This window comes from Dipteris shenzhenensis, chromosome 32, assembly GCF_047967505.1.
Source record: "Dipteris shenzhenensis isolate YYH24624 ecotype China chromosome 32, Dip_SZ_1.0, whole genome shotgun sequence".
Classification (NCBI taxonomy): domain Eukaryota; kingdom Viridiplantae; phylum Streptophyta; class Polypodiopsida; order Gleicheniales; family Dipteridaceae; genus Dipteris; species Dipteris shenzhenensis.
Genome location: NC_141627.1, coordinates 19,272,690 through 19,283,519, shown reverse-complemented (window position 1 = coordinate 19,283,519; position 10,830 = coordinate 19,272,690). Strand labels below are relative to the sequence as shown.

At 47.1% G+C, this 10,830-nt stretch overlaps 1 protein-coding gene across 1 annotated transcript in view; it reads left to right on the top strand.

Moving 5' to 3' along the window:
* The first annotated feature begins 396 nt into the window (after positions 1-396).
* Positions 397-10,830, top strand: part of LOC147880415 (ABC transporter I family member 6, chloroplastic-like) — a 49,353-nt gene continuing 38,919 nt past the window's right edge. Inside the window, exons 1-4 of the mRNA XM_087370842.1 lie at positions 397-784; positions 1,174-1,224; positions 1,369-1,590; positions 1,702-1,824. Of these exons, the coding sequence (XP_087226968.1) occupies positions 530-784; positions 1,174-1,224; positions 1,369-1,590; positions 1,702-1,824 (651 nt within the window). The 5' untranslated portion in view covers positions 397-529. The remainder of the gene's footprint in view (positions 785-1,173; positions 1,225-1,368; positions 1,591-1,701; positions 1,825-10,830) is intronic.

Sequence of the window (10,830 nt, the reverse complement as noted above, 5' to 3'; positions counted from 1 at the left end):
TTAGCACTAATCCATGGTGGCAATGACCTTCATGAATGCGGAATTTAGATTTGAAGCTGTCGTGATCATCGGGTAGTAATAAGGAGCTAATTTTAATTTTTAAACTTTCTAGAAAATCAGTGGAACATAGAAAAGTATGAGAGCCATGCTTAGGTGAGCAGGCGAGGGCTAGTACTGAGGCATGATTTGTCCGAAAGATGGTGAAAGGAGAGCTTGACACATCATCTTTTTCTATGAAGAGTACGCGGTGGCAATGGAGTCCTTGTGGGGGGCACTCTAGGGGCAAGCGCCTGGTTTTTACCGGGCGAGTTAAGTGTGTGAGGAGGAGGTGGAAAGGAAGCTAGGAAGTGAAGATGTGCTAAAAGGGATGAAGGGATCTAGGAGAGGGAGGGGGTGTTGTCTTATGTGGATAGAGGAGAGAAGCAATCTGCAAGTGATCTTCTTCATCTTCTTCATGGAGTGAAGGAGCTTAAAAGAAACAGTTAAAGAGTGCAAAGCTTTGTGTTGTGGGCAATTTGGAATTTGCAATATGGCTTGTCTCTTGCCATCTTCCTTTCTTCCCTCCTCTTCCTTTCATTGCCTTCCTCAACCCATCTCCCTTCCCTTCCTCTCTTCCCCCTCCCCTTCCCTCCCTCGCCCCCCCCTTGCCCTTGCCCTTGCCCTTTCCCCCTCCCCCCCTTCCTCCCCCAATGTCCTCCTCCACGTCCACGGCCTCTCCGCCGTCGTTGCTGAGTCCAAAAAGGAGATTTTGCAGGGCATGGAGCTCACCATTCGTGAAGGCGAGGTGCGGTTTGATTCACTCTCACCGAAAACCTTTTTTTTCCTGTCGAAGCGAGCCGTAGAAAAGTAGGTCCGTAATTTGCAACACGGTGTGAAATATGGGTTCGTAATTTTCTATACGGTGGCGTATATGGGTTCATAAATTTGCAACGCGGTGCGTGTGAAATATACGGTGTGGCATATGGGTTCATAAATTTGCTATAAGGTGTGGCATATGGGTTCATAGATTTGCAACGCGGTGTGTGAAATATGCTGCTGTCGAGTTGCTTGGTAGTTTTATCCAATTGGGTACATTTGGAGAAACTTTTACCAGGTGGGCTTTCTTCTTTTTTCTCAACTAAGTTGAAATTATACAGGTTCTGATTTGTAATTAGAAATTGGCGTTCGTAACAGATTCATGCCATAATGGGGAAGAATGGCTCTGGGAAGAGTACTTTCTCAAAGGTATCTGGTTTTTCACCTCGTCTGTTATATATCTATGCACGTGTCTTCTCACTTTCTATCTGGTATATCTTTGGTCTTTCGCTCTCTCCTTCGCTCTCTTGCATTTTTGTCCTGATTAATTTTCTATCTCACGCTGTTCGACAGGTTCTTGTGGGACATCCAGATTATGAAGTGACAGCTGGCACAGCTATTTTCAAGGGTGAAAATCTTTTTGATAAAGAGCCTGAAGAAAGAAGCCATGCAGGCCTGTTCATGAGCTTCCAGTCTCCAGTTGAGGTGCCTGGAGTGAGTAATATGGATTTTTTGCGTATGGCATGCAATGCTCGGCGGGCAGCATTGGGTCTTCCCGAACTTGGTCCTCTTGAGGTGATTTTATCGACACTTAGCTTGGCTGTTTGCTAGGGTGTTGATGCAAGACTTTTAACGGGATATGATTGATCAGGATTGCCATTACTGACATGAGTCTTGGTGTTGCAGTTTTATGGCTACCTTTCTCCAAAGCTTGCCGATCTGAACATGAATCCCACCTTTCTAGATCGCAACGTAAATGAAGGATTCAGCGGTGGAGAGAAGAAGCGAAATGAAATCTTGCAGCTTGCGGTGTGACTTCAATCCTACGTCTTGCATTGTCTTTCAAACCCCTCTGCTCTTATCCCCTCTCTCCCTCCCTTGTGCATTGAGAGGAGCTTAGAGATTTGAAAGAAAAATAAAAATAAACAGTTTGGCTTGCGCTAGTCAATGCAACACGAATGTCATAGCTCAAAGCTGTTTCTGAAAGAGAGACAATATCGTGAAAATCTGTTTGAGAGATGTAGGTTTGAGTATGCCTTATGTTTTTAGAAACGCCAAGCTGGAAACCTGAATGCTAGAAAGCCATTGGAAACTAAAGAGCGTTAGGGGCCATTAGCTGTATTACCCATTTGCCCAACATCACTGACGGTGCTACTTGATCAAGATAAGATACACCACACAGGTGCAGCACCTGAGTCAGTTCAGACGCATGCTGTCAAATCTTCCTTTTTTATAGGTAGTCAAGGCACCATCTCATTGCCGTGATGCATTTGACAAATAGTATACCAGGACTTGGGAACAACCAAGAAAATGATTTAAGTTGAATATTCTGATTATGTCTGGCTCTGAAGTAGACACATTCGATCCTGGAATGTCTGCTATTTTAAGGATAGATCTGCCTAGATTTCTGGTTGACGTACTGAGGCCAATGGATCATGCTGTTTACGAGTCTAAGCCCCTACTATCAAGGGATGTCTGACCTCTCTTGCTCTTTAGTTCTAGTATGTTGATCGTGTCTTAACACAATTATTGGTATGTGAACAAATATGGAAGCTTGGTGATTTGGAATGCACGGGATGGAAAATCTGCTTTCCTTGTGACTGCCCATCATCATTTAGCATTAGCAAGAACGTCAAGTATGAGTTGAATGTGCAAGGTCTTTGGTTGAAGACCTGAAACGATGAGTGGTATGCAGATAGAGGTGCCTTAAAACACATGACCAATTGCAAGAGCTGGTTTAGTGTAGTGAATCCTATGCATCCGCATCCTTCTATTACTGTTGTTGGATATGGGAGCCTATGTGTGAGATTCCTAGATTCCTAGAGTGAGCATTTATTACTAGTCTTGTGGGTCTGTCCCACTTGCGCAAGTGGGACACTTGTCCAAGTTGAACAAGTTTTAGATTAGACTAATATTCCTGTGTGAGGTGGAGGTCTACTGGCCTCAACTGTGATGTCAAAGAGAAGTCTACTGAAGCTACAAAAAGAGACTCGTACTTGCATCAATCACCATCAACAGATCATCTTGTGCATGCCTTTGATTGTGTGCTTCCTATCACTTAAGTTCTCCTGCTCCTCCTTCAGCATGAGTTTTATCACGGTATCAGGGCAGGAAGAGCTGCTGCCTGCCATATGTCTGCTCCAGATGATTTTTGGTTCAAAACTGCAGTCCTCATGTTGATTTGTATCGCTGCCACAATAGGAGCTCCCTTGCAACATCTCTCTGAGTTGCACCTGAAGAAAATGCCAACCAGATCTTCACCACCATTACATGGTATCTTAACCACCATGACATGACTCAGTTCAGATCTGCACTATCTTGAAAATGCCGCATGATTCTTACTTCACTGCTATTTTGCCTCATGTAGATCTCTGCTGAAGGCTATGCCTGCACTTTTTGAAACGTGCGGCCGGAGAAATGTCTCACAAACCTGTGGTCACCATTCCTTCTCTGCCTGTCACTTTTTAAGCAAATGTTTCTGTTTGGTGTCATTTTCTTGCTCATCACACGAATGAAGCATTTGCCTCTCTCAACGATGAATCACATGACATAGACCATTCCTCTCCTCAAATCTGTCTCATGGACTGACGTTGCTCTGTGCTTGTCTTCTGCAGTGTGACATTTGCTGTTTGAGACTAATTCCAAACTCTTTCTCAAGCAACAATTTTATAAGATGTCCATTAAGGATTCCTCCTACCATCTCAATGCTTTAGGTGTCCTTGTACAACAGCTCATTGCCTTAAAATCTGCACGTGGAGATGATGATAAGAAAGCTGTGCTCTTGTCCTTGTACAACAGCTTATTGCCTTAAAATCTGCACTCGGAGATGATAAGAAAGCTGTGCTTCTCAATAGTCTTGAAAATCCCAGGAATTACACACAATTCTTGGTGTTATTTGCATCACTCGAGAAAATGTGAGGAAATGGTTGCTGTTTTGATGGATAATGATAGTCTCCGCAGCCAAATCACCACTCCAGAGGCAGGACCAGTGTACACCAGAAGCAAGGGCAGCATCAGCAACAACTTTGCTAGCAAGATACCTAAGTGTACCTTTGGCAAGAAAGTTGGACATAGTGCTAATTGATGCTTCCGACACTGGCAACGGTAATCTGATCGTGTAATCCACAGCAAGACCAAATCACCACTCCAGAGGCAGGACCAGTGTACACCAGAAGCAAGGGCAGCATCAGCAACAACTTTGCTAGCAAGATACCTAAGTGTACCTTTGGCAAGAAAGTTGGACATAGTGCTAATTGATGCTTCCGACACTGGCCACGGTAATCTGATCGTGTAATCCACAGCAAGACCTTCTTTAAACCTTTAGGGAGGAATTAGCGTTATGCACCATAGAGAGAGAAAGGAGATGAGGGTAGAGAGAGAATAGAGTAGACAACCGATTGGGTCCCTTTACCCACTGAGGGCGCTTCTGAAGAGTACACCGTGCACACGTACTGCAGACCCAAAGATCTCAGAGGCAACGCCAACCAATACCGAGATCATGATGCTTTCCACACTGACGATGTAGGGCACTTCTGCAAGGCAAGGAAGAGGCTTGTGTTGTCCATTGGGATGCAGGGTTACTGCGTGAGTGAGAGAGTGAAAAGTAGGAGTAATAGATTCTAAAAGAGAGCTGAGAGATGACTGAAATATAGAGCTGAGAAGTGAGTTGTGAAAACTGTAAAAGATAACTGAAAAGAGCTGCTGAGACAGTACCTGAACCTTGCTCCGTTTGCTGGTCTAACACCTTGCTGACGGGCTGTGTGTACTTCTCCCACAGATGGCTGAACTATTGAGGCTGATCTGGGCCAGAATAGGACGCATAGAGGCTGCTCTGAGGGCTGAGGACTGGCTCAAGGAGTGCTGAAGGCTGGAGGTTACTGAGTGAGGAATGAGAGGGCAGCAAGGGCCCTATTTATAGGGGCTGGGGAGCCAGCCAACCAGCCTGACTGAGCCGACTGAGCAGTCGGCTATAGATGACTGGTTTCTACCCCTTAGCCTATAAAAGCCCTTCCCTGGCTCATTTGCGAGGGACCTTTGTGGGCAGCCTTTGCAGGCTGCCTTCCTTGCTTGCCTCTGGTCCATTTGGTCAGCCTTTGGGGGCCTGTTTGGGGCTCCTATCCTAGGCTATGATTTAGACCTAACCTAACCTAAGATGGAAACACTAGCTACTCCAGTGGGTACTAGTGAACAAGACTGACTGTCTGACTTGACCTAAGGCTGAGAGACTGACCTATGTATCTTGCGCATGACTGTCCCTGGACAAGGGCTCACAAAGGGGTCACAGCATACGACAAAGTCTCCTATTAGGGAACTATTACGCACTTGTCGATATGGCCAGTGTGTCACATTGCACAGGGTGCATGTGACATTCCCTCCTCAACTTGGCGGTAGGTTCATTACTTCCAAGTAGCCCGCCAAAATTTGTGGGAACTCCTGGAAAAAGTCTTCATCCAACCACATTGCTTCATGGGTACCTCGATCACGGAACTTGGTATAAAACTCCCGGATCTTGCGTCCTGACCCATGCTTGAATTTATGAAGAAGCATGTGCTCTGGCTGCAAAACTTCGGCTTCATCAAGAACTTCAGGTGCTGCTCGGCGGAAATCTCGGTAAGAGGAGGTCCAAAATACGGCTTCAACCAAGCTACATGGCACACATTGTGCATAGTTCAAGTGTCCGGAAGACGTAACTTCATGGAGACATCATTGATCTTTTGGATAATAGGGAATGGTCCGAAGCTCCTAAAAGACAGCTTAGGGCATCACTTGCCCACCTGCTTCAATCTTTGCTTGATAATTTGTAAATACACCCACTTTGTAGTGGACATCTCGTCTGGATTTGTTAACCTGGCACGTTTACGATGCTTGAGCTTTGGCAATGCGGGTTTTCACTAACTATGTAATCTCTGCCATAGATTCCGTGGTTTTGTTGGATCAAGAGATGGGGACACCATCGTGGTAAGGAGTGATGTAAACTGCCTTCCAAACGCTGCTTCATAAGGTGTGCGACCAATGCTTGAAAAATAGGTATTGTTCAAAATGGCCTGTATAAGCGTAAGAAACTGCTCCCACTGTCCCCGAGCATCATGACAATATGATATTAAAAATATCAAACGCCATACCATTATACCTTTCCATCTCTCCAATGGAAGGGTTGGACATTTGGGTTCGCCAAAAATTAGACGTGAACCCGACCTGTTGGTCGGCCTGGTTGGCTGGCTTAACCAGCCCTATATAAGGGCCCTAGCCAGGCCCTTTTGGGCTGCTGCTAGGCTGTCCTTTGTTGCTGCTGGAGGCGCTCTTGCAGGCTGTATACCTGCCCACAGACCCCCGCCATGCTGCGGCTCTTTGCCGGCTCCATGTCCTACCCGTACCCATCCGTACTGTTGCTGACATCATCATGCCTCTTTTCTGGGACACCCCGCCATGTCTGCTGTTCCAGATCCACCTCTTCTAGGCCAGATCGTGATGCTGAATGCCTCGCTATTTGCTCCTGTTGTTGGTGCCATCTGTTGCAGCCACCTTGACTACAGGTGTGTTCCCTTTGCTTGCTGCCCGCATGGCAGCCCGTGTGCTGCCCATGTGGCAGCCCCATTCTCTGCCCATGTGGCAGTCTAACATCCCTAGGTCCCCCCCCCCTTAAAAGCTCTCCTCATATGGGGGCTTACAGATGGGGATGTGACCATTCCAGCACGAGCTACGTCTTCAGCGCTGGCCGTTGCGGATGCTGGAAGTGGTCCCACAAAGTCCGTGCTTATCTCTTGGAAAGCACTGTCTGGGATGGGCAATGGCATAAGTAAGCCAGCCGCCTTCTTGTGGGAAGCCTTGACCTTTGGGCATATCTGACAATTTTGAACATAGCTGTGACCTTTGGGCATATTTGACAATTTTGAACATAGCCGTATATGTCCTTCCGCATCTTTGGCCAATAGAAGTAGCGTTCTAACTTCTCCAAAGTACCATTGATACCTTGATGACCACCGGTGAGGGTGTCATGGGCATCATGAAGAAGTAACTACCGTTTGTCTTTGAGTGCACATAATCTTTTCTTATACAAAAGCCAACCTTTCTCTACTGAGTAATGGCCTGGAGCAAGAGTCGTGGCTAACTGGAACAGTGCGCCAAACTTTGTTGAATCCGCGTATTGTGCCTTCATACTATCAAGTTCTTTTCCCTGAATTTCGAGCATAGTGACCTTCTCAATGGTTTGGATTGAACCTTTTCGATTGAGAGCATCTGCAACGGGGTTGTTTTTTCCGTGGACGTACTCAATCATTCCCCCAAACTACTGGAATATATTCGAGTGGGAGGTTGAAGCATAATATAACATTCTCATATAGAAATTTGACCGTCACTCATGCGTCGACCTTGTTGGATTTTATGGGCTCAAACCTCTCTCACATGCGATATGGATTATGAGAGAAAAGTAAAAAAAGCTAGCGCAGCTTTATTAAGATAACCAAAGCAACAAACTTCTGAAATATCCAAATAGTAAACACCTACTAGTTTGCTCAGACCTACGGGGCTTGTTGCAGCTCACAAAAGATGCTATAACCTGGACACACGCAGTTGAGCGTGCACGACTACAATGGTGTCTAACACACAGACTGCACGTAGAAGGCCGCACTAGTCGAGATGTACTACTTTACTATATGAGCACACAGCTCCAAAGAAAGATGGCACGTCTCAGATCATCCTCAGCACCTTTGGTCGAGACGATCATCAAATAGAGGCAAGCTCACCAGCATGCACCGCTGAGCAATCCCCATGCTAGTCGTCCACCTCTACTAGCATTTAGGAACCAATCATATGGAGTCGTTAGAACCACCAGCCACACTAGAGAACACCGTCACGACTCTCATGAGGACTCAAGGGACAATTGCCTCTTCAAAAGAAACGGAGGTAGAAGATGGCGACCGTCTAGAACCATGTTAGCAAAATCCACGTCAAAGTTTGCATGCACCAATGCCAAGTGTTAGCTCACTACCACTTAGGAAGCCACTACTAACCCTACCAAGTTTACCACGCCAAGATGCACTAATGCCAACAGGCCTTCCTGGTAGCCTTGGCTTTTGCCCACTTTGTGAAGTAATCGGTGGCCATGATAATATATCAGGCATGTGTCCCTTTCGCAGCTAGACTGATTGGTCCTATGAAATCAATGCCCCATTTCTCGAAGTGAGCTCTATCGTCAGAGGCATATAATCTTGCTTATGTGGTATGGAGGTCCTCTGGTAGGGGTCGTAGTGCTTGGCGAATTTCACCATAGCCTTGCCACATAAGGACCTAACTTAGCATTATTCTTAGCTACACAAAGCCAAAAGGCATCAATGGCCAAAATCTAGTTGACAAGTTCAGGGCCCAATGTCACGATCTGTGACGTATTCCTTTCTCTATTTCTAGACTTATGGATGGTTTGATGAATGGACACTTGTGGAAGGGTATGCCCTTTCGACGGGACACTTCCTAAGAGGCACAACCTTTGCCCTTTCGACGGGACACTTCCTAATGAGGCACAACCCTTCACAAGAGACATTCTATTGAAGAGACATTCCTATTGTAATGTACCCTCTCATCAAGGGTCACACCCTTCACAAGGGGTACGCACCTCTTCATGCACATACCTTTTGGAGTACACACCTCTTCATGTGTGACTCTTCACTCTGTATATAAGAGAGGCCCAATTGTATGGATGACACACTACATCCACCCTTCAGACATTCAAGCAATACAATTATTCCTTGTTCTCTGCTATCTCAGTCTCCTTTCTGTTCCTTAGCACATTTCTAAATATAGTAAATCTAGGATTTCTTACAGTGGTATCAGAGCAAAATTCGCTCCTGCTTGTAGGAAATGCTCCCCACCTTCTAGCGCTGATCTGATACCTCTTTTCCGCTAGAAGGACATCCGTGCACATTGTGCATGGAAGAGATGGAGAGGATGAGCGCAAAATTTTTAAACGCCTACCCTGCCTAAAGTTATCTATGGCCTCTCCATCTCCCTCACATCACAAGTTGATGTGAATGGACACGACAAAAATTGTGTCTTTTCAGGTGCTTGGGCTGTCCCAAAACCAAGGGACGCACCTTTTCCACCATGGGACACACCTTTAGGTGACGAGTCGCGACTCCTCACTCACAGGACACACCCCATCGTGGACAAAAGGACATACCTATTCATGCAGGGACACCCCTTTTAACAATAGGGACATACCCCTTCATGAAGAGGTGCACCTATTCCAAGGGTCACACCCCTTCGAATAGGCACACCTTTTAGGCCCCAAGTATCTACAAAAGGGTACCTAGAGGGGTAAAAAGGAAAAAAGAAAAAACCCATCCCCTACCCTTAGGTTTACCCTAGCTACCTAGGGTTAACTAAACTCCCAATTTAATTTTTGGGGCAACTAACCACCTAGGCAGCCTCAACGAAAAGTCACCAGCCCTCCTTTTCATTCCCGTACGGCCTGCACCGTACGGATTTCTGGCAGCCTGGGCAGCACCAGCCCTGCACGTACGGACTTACCTGCAGCCTGCGCCAGCCCTCGTCCTTGCCGTACAGTCCTGCACCAGTCCTGCGCTGTACCATCTTCAGCCTGCACCGTACAGCCTGCGCAAGCCCTGCAGCCAGCCGTTGCCCTCGCCGTACAAGTCCTGCGCAGCCTTGCCGTACAGCCCTGCAGCCAGCCTTGCCCTTGCCGTACAGCCCTGCGCACGTTTTCTGCCGTACAGCCAGCCTACGCTGTCCTGCCCACAGCCCTGCGCCATTCTGCACGACCAGTCCTGCACACATCGTTTGGCCTCGCCAGCCCCCCCCTCCTGCGCAGTCCTTGACCAGCCAGGCTTTTCGCTCCTGCCTTTCCTGCGCAGTCCAGCCTGGGAAATGCTAGAGCCTCGCCTTTGACAGCCTGCAGCCCCTTGTTCGCAATTTTTTTGGTCCTGCCAAATCAGCACCAGTTGCAGCTCCTCGCGCGATGAAGAAAACCTGTTGACAGCCCGGACCAGACAAGTATCGATCGCTCCTCGCAAACCATTGCAACATGGATCTCCGGACAACGATTTGCAGCCTTCTTCTACGCAACAACTTGGCAGATTAAATTATTGCCAGGTGGAGTTTTTCCAATCTGCTTTTAAGGATTCTCTTAACAAATTACAGCAAATGAAAGAATCCACATTAAAGCATGGAAACCCCTGGTAATTCACCCGGCATTTCAAGGACACCTCAGGCATCAGCTACCACACAATATCGTGTTCAAATTGCACAGCCAGCCCATTTCGGAGCCTTTGCATCTTGGGTCTTCTGTGTCACGTGCCCTCCTAGTGATTTGGACCACATCCTCTACCTTCTGCGTGAGGCACCTCAGTTACATTATTTCCTCAGCACAGTACAGGTTGTGTTCCACGAGACACGAAGATATCCTGAACCCGATATTCCTCAAGAGTTTGTTGTTTATTTTTGGAGAGAATATTACCCCTCACCTTCGGCATCTCCAGGGTACTCTCCACCTCCTTCAGCTCCCAGATATCTTCCTCTACAGGTTGTACCTTCTCCAAGTCAGTATTTACACTCTGAAGGCACTCCCTCTCCTGGATATCCTCCACTTCCGACAGCAGCTCCTTATCCCTTTTCAGATCCGTGGACTCTGCTACCTACCCCTGTCCTCTCACGAGCAGTAACACCACTTTCGGCATCACCAGTATTACCTCATACAGGACCTCCCTTACCAGATTTCCACGGGTGGTTCCATCCTGCCTCGCTTGCCCCCTCCAACATGAGCAACCTCAGGGCGCAGCCCGAATCCTCTTCCAGGAATGGTAC